This window comes from Anomaloglossus baeobatrachus, chromosome 1, assembly GCF_048569485.1.
Source record: "Anomaloglossus baeobatrachus isolate aAnoBae1 chromosome 1, aAnoBae1.hap1, whole genome shotgun sequence".
Taxonomy (NCBI): Eukaryota; Metazoa; Chordata; class Amphibia; order Anura; family Aromobatidae; genus Anomaloglossus; species Anomaloglossus baeobatrachus.
The window spans coordinates 523,402,336-523,423,736 of record NC_134353.1 but is presented as its reverse complement, the minus strand read 5'-3'; the positions used below and the strand labels follow the sequence as shown (position 1 = coordinate 523,423,736).

General features: G+C 42.2%; 1 protein-coding gene across 1 annotated transcript in view; it reads right to left on the bottom strand.

Moving 5' to 3' along the window:
• The window catches only part of MUSK (muscle associated receptor tyrosine kinase), a 343,556-nt gene that overhangs the window by 157,986 nt on the left and 164,169 nt on the right, over positions 1–21,401 (bottom strand). Inside the window, exons 6-7 of the mRNA XM_075316181.1 lie at positions 7,624–7,748; positions 2,576–2,735 (exon numbers count right to left, since the gene is read on the bottom strand). Coding sequence (XP_075172296.1) covers positions 2,576–2,735; positions 7,624–7,748 — 285 coding nt within the window. The remainder of the gene's footprint in view (positions 1–2,575; positions 2,736–7,623; positions 7,749–21,401) is intronic.

The following is a 21,401-nucleotide window of genomic DNA, read 5'->3' as shown; positions in this document are numbered from 1 at the left end:
CCTGACCTTTCTCAGAATCATTCTTAATGCACGAAAAGAGATCTTGCATGGAACCACAGACCAAGTAAGATTGACAGTTATCTTGTGTTTCTTCCATTTTCTAAAAATTGGGCCAACAGTTGTTTCCTTTTCACCAAGCTGCTTGCCTATTGTCCTCTAGATCATTCCAGCTTGTGCAGGTCTACAATTTTGTCTCTAATGTCCTTGAACAGCTATTTGGTCGTGACCATGGTAGAGAGGTTGGAGTGTGATTGAGTGTGTGAACAGGTGTCTTTTAAGGTTTTTTCCAGCTCACCAGGGTTGGAGGAAGCAGACTCCTTGGGCAGTGCTCAGAATCAATAGCCGGCAACATGCAAAGAGTAGGAAGGAATTCTGGCATCATCGACCTGTGTATTTCCCTGTGGCTGATGATGTCGGAATTCCTTTATATTCTTTGCATCAGAATTACACCCAGTATACAGGACAGTAGAAGGGGTATTGTTCAGTCTATATATACAGAATAATATACATACTGAGAATTACACCCAGTATACAGGACAGGAGAAGTGCTACTGTTCAGTGTATATATACAGAATAATATACATATTGAGAATTACACCCAGTATACAGGACATGAGAAGTGGTATTGTGCAGTGAATATATACATAATAATACAGATACTGAGAATTACACCCAGTATACAGGACAGGAGAAGTGGTACTGTGCAGTGTATATATACAGAATAATACATACTGAGAATTACACCCAGTATACAGGACAGGAGAAGTGGTATTGTGCAGTGAATATATACATAATAATACAGATACTGAGAATTACACCCAGTATACAGGACAGGAGAAGTGGTACTGTGCAGTGAATATATACAGAATAATACATACTGAGAATTATACCCAGTATACAGGACAGGCGAAGTGGTACTGTGCAGTGTATATACACAAAGGTTTTCAGTTTACTACATTCCACAACATTGAAATTGCAACATCAAGATTGAAAGCTTGTGGAGTTATCCAAAGTACAGCATGGACACGTTATTGCTCTGCAAATGATGAACATATGAAGCATTTTCAAAATATTTCAATTCAATAAAACTATTAGAAGTCTTTAAGAGTAATGGTCTTTGGCCAAAAATACTTTTGTGGCCCCCTAGGCTCCATGGCCTGGGTGCAATTGCAACTCCTACATTTATTGTACTTATGCCCCTGTTGGTCCCGGCTGCTCTCAGTGAAATTATTAATGTTAATTTGAGGACTGTTATCCTGCTGAATGCACTTGGGAAAATAATTCAGATAGTCTGCTGGCAGCTTCTGTGTAATCAGCTGCTACTGATAACATCCCTGATGTGCTCGATGGGAGACAAGTCCAGAGACATTGCAGGACTCGGTGGCACCTTTATGCAAAGTAGGCAACTCACAGTAACTCCACCAATATGTGGTCTGACGCTGTCAGGTTCAATAATGGCTTCATGAACACTTTAGAGAAATGGCCGCACCATGGATTCTACAACCTAAGCAAATCTAATGTAATACTGAATTGCTAATGATCTGGAATGAAGACTAGAGGAGTCCAGTTACCAAAAATTATGCCACCCAACACCATAATCCCAGGAGTAGGACTGGTGTGACATTTCCTCGTTGGAGCCTCTTCATGCATTGCCTGCATGGTCTCTAGGCCAATCTCCTGTAATGGTGGATATAGTGTATACCTGTACATACAGTACGATGTTATGTATGAGGAAATAAAGAGAGACACATACACAAACGTATACTTACCAGCCACGGGCGTCTCCGGTGCTATAGTCAGAAGACTCAACCACAGACCTGGCGCGCTTGAGGGTGATTGGATAATCTTCTATCCATGTGCTAACTTCATTCTTCTTCCGGGAAGGTCCTGTTTGTATTGCACATGACAGCATCTTCAACGCATATGCAGTACAAACTTTGGCAAAAAAATTTAAAAAAAATCACGAACAGTGCATTTTTTGCCGGACAGTATGGACGCAGAGAAAAGCACCTAGTTTTGTGCACACTATTTGTAAATTTACGATTGGTTGGCAAACCGGTGTTCAACATGCGCACTGTCAAAATTTCCTTTAGTTGAAAGATCAAGTGGGCCATCGCATAATTGCTAGTATATGATTTGCATGTATTTTCCCACCTGCTTCTCTCAATCGAACACCGCAGAGAGCATATTTGTGGTCATGTAATGGTCCGTACGATCTAGCAATTGAGGGGACTGTTGACAATGTGCTTAATACAAACTGTTGAGATTCTACAATCTGCAGCAACATAGATGATTGCAGAAAATTATGTCAAGCCCAGAAAATCACTTTAAACCATTAAAATCCACCAAAGAAACCCTCACTCCTAGAATGTTATACTCAAGGGACACCAGATACAATACGTTGTAGTTTTTTCATGTAGGTTTTTATTCTTTTAACACTAGATAGATAAGATATACGGTATGGCAGTCCTTATTTCAAGACTCTCTGATCCATTTCTGGCTTTGACTTAAAAAAAAATGCATCAAAAATGTATGCATACAAGAATCCAGCCCTAGGATCAGCAGACATACAAACCTGATATGCTAATTGTTGCTGCCGCTTTTGCTGTACCAAAACTTCCACTGTGCTTGTTATCGGCCATACAAGTAAACAGCCCGGGTCTGTTCGCTACAATGTGCAATTTGGAGAAGATGATTCCATCCTTGATGTTTTCTTCAACAGATTCTGATGAAACCTAGACAATGGAAAATAGAATCATTTTCAGCTTTTAATTCCTTAATACTAATTAATAGTCAGTGGCATACAGAGAAATCAAAGGGCCTCAAGGCAAAAGTTCTAATTGCCCGTCCCCCAAAAACAAATGATGCACATACATATATATTCAGATGAATTCTATTTCCCAACTGTTATAAGCCAGTAGGCCAGGGGGACAAATATTGTGGCACGCATAGCTAATTATGTCGCTATTGAAGACTCTTACGGGTACTTTGCACATTGCGACATCGCTACTGCAGTCTCGTCGGGGTCAAATCGAAAGGGACGCACATCCGGCGCCGGTACCGACGTCGCAACGTGTAAAGACTAGAAGCACCGATAAACGATCGCAAAAGCGTAGAAAATCGGTGATCTGTGTAGTGTCAGTCATTTCCATAATTTTGCTGCAGCGACAGGTACGATGTTGTTCCTCGTTCCAGCAGCAGCACACATTGCTGTGTATGAAGCCGCAGGAGCAAGGAACATATCCTTACCTGCATCCTGCCTGCAATGAGGAAGGAAGGAGGTGGGCGGGATGTTTACGTCCTGCTCATCTCCGCCCCTCCGCTTCTATTGGCTGCCCGCCGTGTGACGTCGCTGTGACGCCGCACAACCCGCCCCCTTAGGAAGGAGGCGGGTCACCGACCAGAGTGAAGTCGCAGGGCAGGTAAGTACGTGTGAAGCTGCCGTAGCGATAATGTTTGCTACGGCAGCTATCACAAGATATTGCATCTGCGACGGGGGCGGGGACTATCGCACTCAGCATCGCTACAATCGGCTAGCAATGCCGCAGCGTGCAAAGTACCCCTTAGTGTTTTCACCAGTGATACCAGTCTGAGTATGATATCCACTCTCCTCCCAAAGTTTTACCCCACACATTTAGTATGATGACTTAACAGTGCCTTCTGCAAAGTATGATGTCCCCACAGTGCAATACACCCACAACATGATGCCCCTATGTGATGCCCGTAATGTGTACCTCATAGTATGATATCCCCATAGTCTACCCCCACGCATACACAGTATCATGGTCCCCAAACTGTTTCATAGCATGTCAGTATGATGCCCCCACTCAGTATGATGGCCCATACACAAAGTTCAAGTATTGTTCATATCCTAATAAATAAATCAATAAGCTTTATTGCATGTGGAAAATGACTGTGAACAATAAAGTAAAAAAAGAATTACGTGGGCTCCTGCCTTTTTTTGATAACCAGTGCAGTTAAAACAGACACCTGGGGGCTGCAACCCTTAGCTGTCTTCTTTATCTTGATTGGTTATTAAAAATAGAGGGAATCCCATGCCATTTTTGTTATTTATTTAAATAATTATTTTAAAAATGGCATGCGGTCCCCCCTATTTTTGATAACCAGCCATGGTAAAGCAGACAGCTGGGTGCTGATATTATCAGGGTAGCAAGGCCCATGGATATTGGGCCTTTCCCAGCTTAAAAATAGCAGCCCACAGCCACCCCAGAAGTGGTGCATCCTTTTGACGCATCAATTCTGGCAACATAGGCCGGGTACATATATCCGGCTTTTCTCTGATTTGACGGATGCGGTGCGTGCCAGTAAAATATGATACAGTACAGTGGCAGCGCCGCAACTTCCGGGTCACATGCTCCGGTCACATGACAGCATGTGACCGGTACTTGCTGTGCTGCCAGTGTACTGTATACACTGTACTGGTGTGCGCCACATCAGTCAAATTAGCAAAAAGCCGGATATGTGTATCCGGCCTTAGCCAGCTCTTCCTGATTGCCCTGGTGCATTTGCAATTGGTGTAAGGCTCTGCGCCCACGTGTGCGTATTGCATACAGTTACGCTGCGTATTGCACTGCTGCGTAACTGCATGCGTCCTGCGTCCCCATCACAATCTATGAAGATTGTGCATAATCCATGCGCACGTTTCGTTCTAGAACGCAGCGTTTCAGCTGCTGCCAAGACGCTGTGTTCTAACAAGCAACATGTCACTTCTTTTGTTCGTTTTGGTTGCAATGTCGGTCACTCTCTCTGTCTGTCTGTTGGTCTCTCTGTCTCCCTGTTGGTTGGTCTCTCTGTCTCTCTGTCGGTCAGTCTCTCTCTCTCTGTCGGTCTGTCCCTCTCCCCCCTCTCTCATACTCACCGATCACTGACCGAACACTGGCGCAGCGCTGCACGGCTGTCACACTGCGGCGGCTTCTCCTGCTTTCGAAAATGCAGGCCACTCATTATTCAATCTGGTATTCCCTGCTTTCTCTGCCCACCGGCGCCTATGATTGGTTGCAGTCAGACACACCCCCAAGCTGTGTAACAGCTGTCTCACTGCAACCAATCACAGCCACTGGTGGGCGGGTCTATGTAGTGCAGTAAAATAAATAAATAAATGATTTAAAAACACGGCGTGCGGTCCCCCCCCCAATTTTGATACCAGCCAAGATAAAGTCACACTTCTGAAGGCTGGTATTCTCAGGATGGGGAGCTCCACGTTATGGGGAGCCCCCAGCCTAAAAATATCAGCCAGCAGCCGCCCGGAATTGCCGCATCAATTAGATGCGACAGTCCCGGGACTCTACCCGGCTCATCCAGAATTGCCCTGGTGCGGTGGCAATCTGGGTAATAAGGAGTTAATGGCAGCCCATAGCTGCCACTAAGTCCTACGTTAATCATTGCAGGCGTCTATGAGACACCCCCAATGATTAACCTGTAAGTGAAAGTAAATAAAATCATGCACCCAAAAAAATCCTTTATTTGAAGTAAAAGACAAAAAAACACCCTCTTTCACCACTCTTTTTGAAAGCGCGGTCCCACTCGGCTCTGCTGCAAGTCTATGGGAATGCAGCAGAGCCGAGTGGGACCGCACTGTCAAAAATGTGCGTTCTGGAAGCATCCAGAATGCATGAATTCAGCAGAAATTCTGCAGTTATAATGCGTCTCAGAACGCAGCTTTTCAGCTGCGTTCTGAGATGCACATGCAGTGACTTACACTCTGCGTAATAGAATGCAACATGGGCACATAGCCTAATACTTGTGAGGTTGATGTCAGCTGGGAATTGACAGCTGACATCAAGCCCAGGGGTTAGTAATGGATATGCATCTATTAGAATACAGATTTTACCTCAGAATTGAGAATTTTGATAATTACTGATCAATTCTGGCAGAGAAAGAAGCAAATTTGTCTGATAAGTTATATTACAAAGTTGCTTATTTTTATGTGTACTATTGATTTATGAAATAAAAATGAAAACAACGGGTATGATTTAATGACTCCCTCTTATGTATAATGTTTAAGTGGAGCAAATACCTTCATCCTGATAAATTCCAAACATTTAGATGTCTAGTAAAGTTCGGGTCAAACAGTTTACAGATACAATCCAAAACAAATCTTTGATTAGCAATATATTCTTTATATTTGATAGATGCTGAGACCTTACTGTGAGCACTTATGTATTTAAATAAAGCGAGTGCAGCAAAAGATGCTATTCAGGTGAATGTATATACCTCGACCAGCATTTGACTATTCTCCTAGAATCTTGCTTATACATGCCAAATAGTAGCTATATAAATCTGGAACAACTAGATCCCCTTAACTTTTACACATAAACACTTTTTTTAATATTATTAAAGCCTCTTATTCCATATAATCTTGTTTATAGCTAAGTTTAAAGGCCCATTTACACACAATGATATCGCAAACGAGATCTCGTCGAGGTCACGGTGTTCGTGACACACATCCGGCGTCGTTAGCGATGTTGTTGCGTGTAAACAGCTCCGAGCGAGTGTTAATGATCAAAAATACTCACCTAATCATTGATCGTTGACACATCGTTTATTTTCAAAATCTCGTTGGTTGTTGTGGATGTAGGTTGTTCGTCGTTCCAGATGCAGCACACATCGCTATGTGTGACACCCCGGGAATGACGAACAACAGCTTACCTGCGTTCTCTGGCAACGATGGGGGCGTGTCTTTCCTTTGGCTGCTCTCTGCCCCTCCGCTTCTCTTGGCCGATTGCTGTGTGAAGTCACTATGACACTGCACAATCCGCCCCCTTAGAAAAGAGGCAGTTTGTCGGACACAGCAACGTCGCTAGGCAGGTAAGTATGTGTGACGGGGACTAACATTATTGTGCGCCACGGGCAGCGATTTGCCCGTGATGTACAAACGACAGGGGTGGGTGCAATCGGCAGCGACATCGCTAGCGATGTCGCTGTGTGTAAAGTGGCCTTAAGGGCCTGTGTATCATTGACAAATCCTGCACAGGTTACAATAACCTTACCATCTTGATTAAACAACAACGTCCTGTCAATGACAATGGAAGAGGACCCAACTCAACAGGTCTCCATTTATTTTCTCAGTAAGATAAGAATATAAAAATAGCCTCTTTAGAAAGGAACAGAACTTGAACTTTAGAGCTACCTGTTGCACTCCCCCCAAAAAAAGTAGAGCTGGGGATCACGTGGGGTTTTGATGTCTCTAGATTCCCGCTTCCAATCAGTGCCGGCTGCTGTCTCTGCACCTTCAGACCAAACAAGTTAATAAACAGGAAGCGAGCGCTGCCGCTGATGATGGCTTGTTTGGTCCGAAGGCGGGGAGAAGAAACTGGGGCTGATTGGAGGTGGGGATCACATGACATCATTTAAGCGAGCCCAGATACCACTGGAACAGCTCCCATATGGGAAATGAGTATAGGTTTTTTTATGTTACCTGGGGGAAACATGAGAAATTAGAAAGAGTTGTCCAAGTAAAGGACAACCCCTTTACGTTTTTCCTAAATCATTGACAAGCAATTTGTGACAACACATGCAGTATCTCTTCATGTTAAATTTTTAACCAAATGGCTATGAGTAATTACTAATAGTATTAGTTCAGGATCAGTGAAATATACTTACTGATTTTCCATTTTCAAACCACCTTATAGAAGGGACTGGGATGCCGGATGCTGTACACCTCAGAGACACTTCTGATCCAAACGTTACATTCTGTGATTCTGGTGCTTTTATGATCCTGGCAAGCACTGCAAAAAAAGTATCATTTCACAAGGTCATACCTAATGTCCAAGTATTATTTAGATATTCATGGTAACACATAATTAATTATGGATTTTCATCTCAGTTGTCACTTTTTTCATAAAGCCTTTATTTAATTGGTGTTTGATACTGGTATTTAATTGTCATTAGTAAGCACCACTTAACATTTTAGATGTTGATACATTTTTATATAAAAGGTTGATTCATTTTGTAAATGCTTAACTCTAATTATTTTCTATAGATCCTGAGCTATAGTCAGGGAAATACGTGCAAAGATGCAGGGTGCGGAGATAACTGTTGTGCCTAGGTCGCTGATGATGGCCAAAGAACTTTCTGACGACAGTATTATAAATGGCTTTGGGTCTAAGGAGTGTTGACAACTGCTTGTAGAGGGCAGAGCTGGATTCATAAATCTTCTAGCTACCATTATACACAGTCAGCAAGTCAGCTTAGATGATCTCCAACAATTTAGTTCAATTATTTTTTTTTCCTTGAATACTAGTGTCTCCTAAATTATGGTCATCATAGCATGATCCATCTTGTTTTCATCTTCTTATCGTTTTCTGTGCCCAAAGTTATCTCTGCTCTACAACATACAAATACTGGCAGCAAGCCAGTGGGCCAATGTGAACGATGGAAATGGAGTCATAAAAGCATACAAATACAAAACCTAAAAATATGACCGCATATACTGTATATTAAGATGATAACTTTATTAGATCAAAAAATAAAAAATATAGAGACTAAAGAATGGGTGATATATATCATCATGGCGAATTAGCAAAGAAGACACAGACGCGTTTTGCCGTGACTTCTTCCAAGGGGCCATTGGAAATGCCCTCACTATGAGTTTACGGCAATCCTGTATTATACGTATGGTATGACATGGCCATCATGTGTTTAGCCTTTGTTGTTCGAGTGTATTTTAAACTTACTATGCTTACTATTTACACTCTTTTTGGACTCTTATTATTCAGCATTTAGCCTATATAATGAGATTGAGACATTTTGTTATCCATCGCGTTTGGCTACTATTTCTTACCATCTGTCTAATCTTACTTATTCAGCCACATACCACAGTTTGGGTCCAGTATATGTCTTCTATATCCATATGTCCTTTGATTTGATTGTTATTTACATTTTGTACTGTATCTATATATCATTGGTATTTCTCCATGATGTTATCAGGCATCGTTTATTTTATTTATATTTTATTTTTTGATCAAATAAAATTATTATTTTAATATATTTGCAGTAAGATTTGTACAATTTTAAGTTTTTATGTCCTACCTCAGAGCTTTGGGGTACTTGGTCCCGGGCGGTGTACTACTGGGAAGTGTCACTGGGTGGCCATTGCCTGGTTCCGTGACCCTGGGGGTCACTTTAAAAGGGGTTATATACAGGAGATTGTTGACTAAAGTTTATGTCGTGACGCCACTTGCGGGTTGCAGTTATTGAGATAGAACCGCCGCTGCACAGTCTCTCCACTGGGGCTGATGTTGACGGCAGCCTGGATTTGGGCCCTCCGCAAGTAGGGCTGGGGCTCCAGGAGGTAGGTGATGGAGTTAGGTGTGGATAGAAGGTAGGCCACATGAGGGGTTGCTGTGTAACTGGTTATCTTTACTCACAGTAGATGGTAACTGGTACCCGGAGGAAGGCTGGTAAAAACCTCTGGTTCTCTTAGTCCCAGTGCCAGGTTGGTGACCTGGTGGCTTCTTTCCCCTGCCTTTCTCTCAAATTGGTGGGTCCCCGTGGCTTGGAGTGTCTTAGGGTCCCCTCCTTTTTGTCTCAGTCTCTGGTACATACGGTGGGCAGTGTAAACCCTGTAGGGTCAGTGTTCCATTCCGGTCCCTGGTTCTCCCATTACTGCTGGTGCCCCCGGACTTCTATGGTCAGTGAGGTCCTGGATGGTCCCCTCACTGTGCAGATTTTATCAGGTCTGCCTGAAGCGTTTGCCTGACCAAGGGCTTTGTACCCCATCAGTGCTATGGTTCTGGGAGTACTTTGCTGTACTCCACCGGCAACCACACGCCTGGGCCCTCAGGTCACCGTCACACTCCCATCGGTGCAGTTACGTCCGTTCTCTCTCACTTCTACTTACTAACTCCCTAACTGTCCATTCCCTCCCACCTGGTTGTCATCTAGTGGACTGAAACGGCTCCACAAATGGGTGGCTATCGATTGAGTCCACTCTAGTCTGTCACCAGACTGTGGATGGGAAACCTTGGATTTTAATGTGTTTTGCTGTTACCGACACTGGTCTTCCAGGTCTCTGGGGGTAGGCCCTGTATCTTTGGCAGGATGCAGTACCTTGTAGTGCCCTAATTGGTTCAGGGGTGCTACATTTACACCACTTAAAAGTTCATTTTGATAGTGCTTACATCAACATGTGCATAAGATCACATTCAGACTGCCCTTCACCCCCATTTAAATGCAGATGTCAGAAATTGACAGTGGTGTTTATATGGTCAGATACAGCTGACACCTTTTTATGTGAACCAGCATCTGCCAAGTGTGAAGTGGGCTCTGCTCCGGAGCCTTTTCTATACATCAAAACTTGCTCCATGATCTGTTAATGGATGCTAAATGAATGTCAGAATGCTTGTCTGGTAACATATGGTCAATATGACTCCATGCAAATTGATACAACTAGTGATTTTTTTTTTCATGGTGTCAGACAAGGGTTAAGTATACTTCTTTTTAAATGTTATAGAAAGTTAATTTGACCCAGGAAAGAAAGAAGCTCATTGTGCTATTTTAAAAATGGACAGTACATGGACCGACCTTATTTTATGGAACTGTTCCTGCATTGTTTTTTTAATGGATGTGTGTGTCCATTCCGTTAAACTTGACCATGCCACATATGAGATTCTGTTAAAAATTAATGGCAACAAAACTTTTTTTTTCTCAAACATATTTCAACATGACAAAAGAAAGTGTCAATTTTCATGTACATAAGTGTGGCAAATATAAGCTGAGCCTTCTCTAATTGTTCTGTGACGTTGCTTGGTTGTATGAAGCTGTCCAAAGCCATTTCCTATAAGGGAAATAAATAAAACATCTGGAATGCCGTCATAATTAAGATCAGCCACATCAGCCAATCTGAAAACCTACACCACCCTGACGAGAAATGTGCTTCCTTTTAATCTTTTACTACCAAATACAATGGAAATGTTATATAAAATAAAGGTATATAAGTCTATACAAAAGTGTTTAAGTTACATTGTGTGCAGAATTATTAGGCAAGTTTTATTTTAAAGGATTTTTTTAATTATTTATCAACAACTATGTTCTCAATCAACCCAAGAGACTCATAAATATTAAAGCTTAATATTTTTGGAAGTTGGAGTGGTTTTTTTTTAGATTTGGCTATCTTAGGAGGATATCTGTTTGTGCAGGCAACTATTACTGTGCAGAATTATTAGGCAACTTAATAAAAAACAAAAAATATTTCCATCTTACTTGTTTAGTTTCACCAGGTAAACCAATATAACTGCACAAAATTTAGAAATAAACGTTTCTGAAATGCAAAAACAAAACCCAAAAAATTAATGACCAATATAGCACCTTTCTTTATGATGACACTCAACAGCCTACCATCCATAGATTCTGTCAGTTGCTTGATCTGTTTACGATCAACATTGCGTGCAGCAGCCACCACAGCCTCCCAGACACTATTCCAAGAGGTGTACTCTTTTCCCTCCCTGTAGATCTTACATTTTATAAGGGACCACAGGTTCTCTATGGCAGGGTTCCCCAACTCCAGTCCTCAAGGCCCACCAACAGTGCATGTTTTCAGGATTTCCTTAGCATTGCACTGCTGTTGGAACCAGCACCTAGGCAGGTAATTACATTATCACCTGTGCAATACTAATGAAATCCCAAAAACCTGCACTGTTGGTGGGCCTTGAGGACTGGAGTTGGGGAACACTGCTCTATGGGGTCCAGATCAGGTGAACAAGGGGGCCATGTCATTATTTATTCATCTTTTAGACATTTACTAGCCAGCCACGCTGTGGAGTAGTTGGATGCATGTGATGGAGCATTGTCCTGCATGAAAATCATGTTTTTCTTGAACGATACCGACTTCTTCCTGTACCACTGCTTGAAATAGTTGTCTTCCAGAAATTGGCAGTAGGTCTGGGAGTTGACCGTCACTCCATCCTCAACCCGAAAAGGTCCCACAAGTTCATCTTTGATGATACCAGCCCATACCAGTACCCCACCTCCACCTTGCTGGCGTCTGAATCGGAGTGGAGTTCTCTGCCCTTTACTGACCCATCCATCTGGCCATCAAGAGTCACTCTCATTTCATCAGTCCATAAAACCTTTGAAAAATCAGTCTTAAGATATTTCTTGGCCCAGTCTTGACGTTTTATCTTATGTTTCTTGTTCAAAGGTGATCGTTTTTCCGCCTTCCTTATCTTGGCCATGTCCCTGAGTATGGCAGACCTTGTGCTTTTTGATGCTCCATTAACGTTGCAGCTCTGAAATAGGGCCAAACTGGTGGCAAATGGCATCTTGGCAGCTTCACGCTTGATTTTCCTCAATTCATGGGCAGTTATTTTGCACCTTTTTTGGCCAACTTCTTGCGACCCTGTTGGCTATTTGTCATTAAAATTATTTGCTATGTGCAGGTGCCAACTCCAGCGCCATGTTTCTGAAGAAAGAAATTTGAATACAACCAGAGAGAGGGAGGAACAGGCGGCGGGGAGGCGGGGATACACATGCATAACCCGCCCGGACATTAGGAGAGTGGTGCACACGTCAATCAAATAGTGCTTGATTTTTCAAACTTTAGGCAGTGAAATCCAACTTTATAAACACCCGAGCTGCCCCCTGATGGTATGTACACACCGTGCCTCGTAGTGCCAGTACTGCACTGGCTGCACCTTATACATGAAAATCCTGATGTTTGGTTCCCTTTAAAAAAATTGTCCTGTCGTGACTCAGAAGGAAGCAAAAGAAGGAGGAATAGGAGGAATATTAGGCGCTTCATACATAAAAAAAGCCAAATTGTAAAAGTAACAGTGGCTACACATTTTGATTGTTGCTCCAACAAGGCACTTGTTAGTAACATCAGCATCAACATCAGTGGCAATAGCAACCACAGAATCTACAACAAAGGTGTCACATACTACAATAACACAATATCAATGCAGCACACTGAAAACTACACCATCACCTAGTCTGCACAGTCTGCGACTGAAAAAGTGAAAAAGCTTTTGGAGATCCATGACTTGTTCATCTTGATGAAAGTTAGGCGGTCTACACTTTCAGGGAACAGCTAGAGGTGATCACGTGATCTCCAGTAGTTGTCATGGTAGCACAGGGTCATGTTATGACTCCTGTACCTGCCATGAATTACTTTGTTTCACTCGGCCCAATGGCCGAGTGAAGCAGAAAGTGAGCGTATCTGCTGTTTACAGCTGTGTACCTGTGATCAGCAGATAGGGCAGAGCGATCGGATTGTTGATCCATATAGCTCCCTAGGGGCACTAGTAAAATAAAAAAAAAAGTTTTAAAAAATTAAAAAAACAAAAAAACCTAAAAGTTCAAATCACCACCCCCCTTTCGCCCCCTTGAAAATTAAAGGGTTAAAAAAATAAAAAAATATACACACATTTGTTATCGCCATATTCAGAAACGCCCGATCTATCAAAATATAAAATCAATTAGTCTGATCAGTAAATGGCGTAGCGGCAAAAAAATTCCAAACGTCAAAATGATATTTTTTTGTCGCCACAACTTTTGCGCAAAATGCAATAACAGGCGATCAAAACGTAGCATCTGCGCAAAAATGGTACAGGTAAAAACGTCAGCTCGAGATGCAAAAAAATAAGCCATCACTGAGCCATAGATCCCAAAAAATCACAACGCTACTGGTCACGGAATATGGCGTAAAACGTGCGCCACTTTTTTCAGACAAACATCCGATTTTTTTAACCCCTTATGTAAAAGTAAACCTACACATGTTTGGTGTCTACGAACTCGCACTGACCTGAGGCATCACACCCACACATCAGTTTTACCATATAGTGAACACAGTGAATAAAATATCTCAAAAACAAAAGTGCTATCACACTTTATTGCAATTTTTCTGCATTTGGATTTTTTTTGCCGGTTTCCAGTACACTATATGGTAAAACTTATGGTTTCATTTAAAAGTGCAGCTCGTTTTGCAAAAAATGAGCCCTCACATGACCATATTGACTGAAAAAAAAGTTACGTCTCTCAGAAGAAGAATGGCGAAAAAAAGCGTAAAGCGAAAAATCGGTCGGTTGTGAAGGGGTTAAACTTCTGCTACTGCTAATGTTTCTGTGATGACGACTTGACGATCCCATGGTTGTAAGTCTAGAACTGCAATACACACTATATGCCTCATTGTAGTCTTGGGGAAAACCACTCTTAAGATTGTGTACATGCTTGTTTCAATTCTACAGCATGCACATGTCCCTTTCCAGGGGAGGAAGCTTCTGGCAAAATTGACTCTTGTACCGTAGCTCTAACAGAATGACAACCCAAAAGTCAGCACTATTTTTTTTCATAACAGTATTGGTATCATCTCCTGACTGTTGCGTGCCCACCACGTCTTCCTCCTTATTCTCCTCCATTTGTTCTTTGGCTCCTGCACCTTCACTAACAGTTTGTCTGGTACCATAAGCCTTCCTCGATTGCTATACTCCATGCTCTAATGTCACCCACCTGTGCAACAACACTCTGGACCTTAGGGGTACTTTGCACGCTGCGACATCGCAAGCCGATGCTGCAATTTCGAGCGCGATAGTCCCCACCCCCATCGCAGCAGCGATATCTTGTGATTGCTGGCGTAGCGAACATTATCGCTACGCCAGCTTCACATGCACTTACCTGTCCTGCGACGTCGCTCTGGCCTGCGACCCGCCTCCTTCCTAAGGGGGCAGGTCGTACGGCGTCACAGCGACGTCACACGGCAGGCGGCCAATAGCAGCAGAGGGGCGAAGATGAGCGGGATGTAAATATCCCGCCCACCTCCTTCCTTCCGCATTGCAGCCGGGACGCAGGTAGGAGATGTGCCTTGCTCCTGCGGCTTCACACACAGCGATGTGTGCTGCCGTTGGAACGAGGATATACATCGTACCTGTTGCTGCACCAGCATTATGGAAGTGTCGGACCCTACACTGATGATACAATAACGATGCTTTTGCGCTCATTAATCGTATCAAAAAGGATTTGCACACTACGATATCGACTGCGACGCCGGATGTGCGTCACTTTCGATTTGACCCCACCGACATCGCACCTGCGATGTCGTAGTGTGCAAAGCCCGCCTTAGAGATATTGGTATCCCTTCCGCATCATCCTCTGCTTTCTCTTCTTACTTTAGGACAAAAACCTACTCTCACATATTATTCAAAGGGTATTCCATTATCTTGATGACCAGAATAGGGATGCTGGTGACAGCATCGTCAGCGCTAACCATCTTAGTGGCCATTTGAAAGCTGTACAGAAGGGTGCAGAGGTCCTTCATCTGTGGCCACTCAAAGAGCATGATTTGCCCCACAACCAGACTATGTTGGCCCAGGCTATGCGTCATGACATACCACACCAGGGCTCATCTCTGCTACTACAGTCCCTGCAACATGTGCAGAGTGAAATTCCACCGTGTCGGCACATCGCATGTCAACCACTTAACTAGTAGGTCAAAAGACCCCTGTAGCAATGCAAGTTGATGAGCCATGGTTTGCGAATGAAAGAAGTGAGCACACAGTGACCATGCCTTCTGCAGCAGCTCTTCCATGCTTAATTTCATCATTGCCTGATTGTGGTAAATGAGTTCTGGCTGCGCAGTGTGAAGGTGGGGAGGATTCTCTCTGCACTGCTGAAATGTGTGTCAGATTTATACATTTCTTTCCCAAGAAGCTGCAAAAACCCCAGTACATGGCCTTATTATTTTGCGCCTAGATTATTGCAAACTCCTACTCTGTGGCCTCCCTTCTAACAGTCTCGCACCCCTACAATCTATTCTAAACTATGCTGCCCGGCTAATCCACCTGTCCCCCCACTACTTCCCGACCACTCCTCTCTGCCAATCCCTTCACTGGCTTCCCATTGCCCAACGACTCCAGTTCAAAACACTACAATTGACATACAAAGCCATCCACAACTTGTCTCCTCCCTACATCTGTGATCTAGTCACCCAGTACTTACCTGCATGTAGCCTTCGATCCTCACAAGATCTCCTCCTCTGCTTCCCTCTCATCTCCTCTTCCCACCATCGCATCCAAGATTTATCACATGCCTCCCTCATACTCTGGAATGCTCTGCCACAACATATTAGACTCTCGCCTACCTTGACAAGCTTCAAAAGGAACCTAATGACCCACCTCTTCCAACAAGCCTGCAACCTGTCGTAACACTCAGTCCGATATAATGCCGAACAACCAGCTCTATCCTAACCTACTGTATCCTCGCCTATTCCTTGTAGACTGTGAGCCCTCGCGGGCAGGGACCTCTATCCTCCTGTACCAGTCTGTGCCTTGTATTGTTTATGATTATTGTACTTGTCCTTATTATTTATACCCCTTTCATATGTAAAGCGCCATGGAATAAGTGGCGCTATAATAATAAATAATAATAATATTATGGGTGAGTTTAAGGGTGCAGGTGGAGGCTCTAAAGGAGGTGGAGGAGGCAGAATCAGTGCAGGAAGTTGAAGATACAGAGGTTTGTCCCACAAGCCTTGGGGATTTTAAGACTTGTGGAGCAGCTCATTCTATGCCAGGCCACACATCCACCAGTGCCACCCAGTGCCCAGTCAGTGAGCTATAACACCCCTGGCCATGCTTGCTTGTCCTGGTGTCAATAGTGAAATGTACCCTTTCAGACACAAAGTTTTTCAAATAACAGGTGGTATTGTCTGCTCTGCAGACTCTCCCATCTGTGGTCCCACACAGTCAGTTGGGCAGCTGGAGACTTATGATGTGGGGGGAAACAAATGTAGTTGGGGTGCCACCTCTGAGGGCTGTACTGTGTGTGATGTTGAGCGGTGAGATGGAGGAAGAGGAGGAGATGTCACTTATTGCAGCACTTGCCATCCAATGTAGCACATACTCTTTCTGTGCCTCATCTACAAGTAGTACTGCTGTATAGCTGCCAATGAAAGGGAGTCAAGTAGCCTATTCAGGAACAGAAGTTGTCAGTTGTCTTTGGATAAAACGAGCTGAAGTTTGATCAGTAGAGCTTTCAGTAACTTTCACACCTACCCCACATACACCTCGAACACCTTGCCTATTCCCCCTTCCACCATGACCTAGGGATTTCTCGCTCATGTTTGATGTATCCTTCACCTCTATTAACCAGCTGTTTCCCAACCCTATGCCCACACCGGTCAGTCACCTGTCACTAAATTAACAGTCAGTATTTATTTGCTAAGATAGTGTGGTTGGAGCACAGAATTTCCAATCAGTATTTATATGCTGAAATGTATTTTTTTGCCAAGAGCATAGATATCATAGATATATTAGTATATATATATATATATATATATATATATATATATATATATACTGTGTGCAGAATTATTAGGCAAATGAGTATTTTGATCAAACCAACGATCCCTTGTCAGGGTTACATCTATTCTATTCCCTTTTAATACCACTGTTACCTGCATTTATTATTGGGCTAACGGCTGGAGGAGGAGTAGATTTGTGTTACAGGCATATAGGCAGGGATTATAGCCTTTCAGTCCTTGCTGCTGCAGCCTAAAACGAAAAGTCCCTTGTCAGGGCCACATTTATTAAATTCCCTATTAATACAACTGTTACCTGCATTCACTTTAGAGATAGCTGCAGGAGAAGGCAAAAGTTTGGATTACAGGAATAAAGGCAGGGATTGGAGCATGATAGTTCTTGCTGCTGCAATCTAAGACAAAACATTCTTTGTTAGGGCTACATCTACTCTATTCTCTACACTGTGTGCAGAAATATTAGGCAAATGAGTATTTTTATCACATGCTACTTTTTATATATGTTGTCCTACTTCAAGCTGTATAGGCTTGAGAGACAACTACCAATTAAGTAAATCAGGTGATGTGCATCTCAGTAATGAGGAGGGGTGTGGTGTAATGACATCAATACCCTATATAATGTGTGCTTAATTATTAAGCCACTTCCTTTCCTTTGGAAAAATGGGTCAGAAGAGAGATTTGACGGGCTCTGAAAATTCCAAAATTGCGAGTTGTCTTGCAGAGGGATGCAGCAGTCTTGAAGTTGCCAAACTTTTGAAGCGTGATTACCGAATAATCAAGCGCTTCATGGCAAATAACCAACAGGATCGCAAGAAGCTTATTGGGCAAAAAAGGTGCAAAATAATTGCCCATGAATTGAGGAAAATCAAGCGTGAAGCTGCCAAGATGCCATTTTCCACCAGTTTGGCCATATTTCAGAGCTGCAACGTTACTAGAGTATCAAAAAGCACAAGGTCTGCCATACTCAGGGACATGGCCAAGATAAGGAAGGCTGAAAAACGACCACCTTTGAACAAGAAACATAAGATAAAATGTCAAGACTGGGCCAAGAAATAAGAAATATCTTAAGACTGATTTTTCAAAGGTTTTATGGACTGATGAAATGAGAGTGACTCTTGATGGGCCAGATTGATGGGCCAGAGGCTGGATCAGTAAAGGGCAGAGAACTCCACTTCGACTCAGACGGGGGAGGTGGGGTACTGGTATGGGCTGGTATCATCAAAGATGAACTTGTGGGACCTTTTCGGGTTGAGGATGGGGTGAAGCTCAACTCCCAGAGCTACTGCCAGTTTCTGGAAGACAACTTCTTCAAGCAATGGTACAGGAAGAAGTCGGTATCGTTCAAGAAAAACATGATTTTCATGCAGGACAATGCTCCATCACATGCATCCAACTACTCCGCAGCGTGGCTGGCCAGTAAATGTCTAAAAGATGAAAAAACAATGATATGGTCCCCTTGTTTACCTGATCTGGACCCCATAGAGAACCTGTGGTCCCTCATAAAATGTGAGATCTACAGGGAGGGAAAACAGTACACCTCTCGGAACAGTGTCTGGAAGACTGTGGTGGCTGCTGCATGCAATGTTGATGGTAAACAGATCAAGCAACTGAAAGAATCTATGGATGGTAGGCTGTTGAGTGTCAGCATAAAAAAAAGATGGCTATATTGGTCACTAACTTTTTTGGGTTTTGTTTTTGCATGTCATAAATATTTATTACTAAATTTTGTGCAGTTATATTGGCTTACCTGGTGAAAATAAACAAGTGAGATGGGAATATATTTGGCTTTTATTAAGTTGCCTAATAATTCTCCACAGTAATAGTTACCTGTACAAACAGATATCCTCCTAAGATAGCCAAATCTAAAAAAACCTCACTCCAACTTCCAAAAAAATCTTTTTATCTCTCCTGAGATACTGTTGAGGGAGCACAGCACTACCAAACAGTATTTATATGCTGAAATATCTATTTGCGCTAAGAGCATAGAATTATCAATTAGCATTTATCTTCAGTCATATTTATGTTTTGGAGGCCCACCCAAGTATCAAAATCTTTATATCTCCACTGAGATCGTGTGGCAGGACCACAGATTATCAATCAGTATTTAAATGTTGAAATTTCTATTTGTGGCAGGACCACAGAATTATCAATTATCTGAGGCGTCTTGCACTATGTATATATTTTTGTATAAAAGTTCTTGTTCTCTATCCTACTATTAATCTACACAGTGATGGTGTTCTTAAATAAAATATCTAAAATAAATAAGAGGTCATGTGGAAAGTTTTCTCTTTTAACAATTGAAATAGAGGTTGTTTATGACATATTGCCCACATTAATGCTAGAAAACTGCATTTTTTTCTAATAGGCCTGCCTAGCATAATAAATGCTCAGAGGGCATATCTAATCATTTTGTTTACAATTTTCCAGATGTTCATCAGGCAAAGTATACAAATCTTGCAAGATCTTTCTTCCTTGATAAAGGCTGGGAAATATTGTATGTTGTTATCCAGGCAAAATGGCTCCACTTGTCTAAAGGCGGAGTTAAGGCGGCGTTACATGCTATTATTTATCTGATGATATGTCGTTGGGGTCACGGTTTTCGTGACGCACTTCCGTCATCGTTAGCAACATTGTTGCGAGTGACACCTACGTGCGACTCCGAACGATCGCAAATAGGTTGAAAATCGTTGATCGTTTAAATGTCGTTCAGTTTCAAAATATTGTTCATCGTTTGGATTGCAGCAGACATATTGTTACGTTTGACACCCTGCCAACGACGAACAACAGCCACACGACCGCCTTGGTCAAACAATATATCACTGATCGCTGTTGCATCGTTTGTGAGATCGTTACGTGTGACCGCTAATAAACCACCTATGTGCGATCTCGGCAAATTGTAACTACGATCTGGGCATGTCACATCACTACTGAGATCGTCAGATAAATCGTAGCGTGTAACGAGGCCTTTAAGTGCAACAAATGCCACACTTTTTTTTTATTCAAAAATAATAGAATAAAGTGTGTGTGACTAAAGAGCATCATATGCAATAAAAATTTACAAATATTATTATTTAAAAGTATCTAAGAAAATGGAAAAATACTGGTTCTCATGTTTCCTACTACAACATACTGAATTAGATCATTTACCAACCTTCATTCGCAGAAGCAATGTTTTATGTTGTCTTTAGTTAAATGTGAAACATCTAAACTGTGTTAACTCAATGACTAATGATGAGAACCACTTTTTAGAGCGTAACATTTTATCTGTTTAAATATTAACACGCATGAGAGAATTAGTAAGATCATTGGGCGTATCGGAAAACTTACAGATACAATAAAAAACAGCTGTTAATCTTTAGTACAGACATATTAATGCGCTTTGAGGTTGCCACATGCTTTTGTTAGAAAATTAGAACATGTTCCATATTTTGCTTAAACCATAACTGTCATTTTAATTTTAATTTCATAAATCAATAGTACACAAGAAAATAAGCAACTTTGTAATATATCTTATCAGACATATTTGCTTCTTTCTCTGCCAGAATTGATCAGTTAATATCAAAATTCTCAATTCTGAGGTAAAATCTGTGTTCAGTGAAGACTTTCCCATTACTGAGAGAAGATGGCAGTTGTTACTGATGAGATTCTATGAGGATGGGAGGAGGGAGGAGCTATATGCAGAGGAAGGGGCTATATGGAGAGGGAGGGGCTACAGGCAGAGCTCCACCTCCTGCTCCTCCCTCTTCCATATACATAGAATCTCTTCAGTAACAACTGCCATCTCCTATCTTAGTAATGGGAAAGTCTTCACTGAATACAGATTTTACCTCAGTAATGAGAATTTTGATAATGACTGATCAATTCTGCCAGAGAAAGAAGCAGATTTGTCTGACAAAAAAAATTACAAAGTTGCTTCATGTGTACTATTGATTTATGAAATTAAAATTAAAACAATGGTTACGGTTTACACTTTATTTTGCAGCTTGAGGTATTTTTTTTGATAGGTTGATTAAGACAATTATGAGAGGGGATGATACAAGCTTTACAGCCTAGTACTCAGGAACTTATGGAAAGGCTTAATTTGATCACTGCTATGGTGGTATTGTTACAAAAGTTATATATACACTGACAA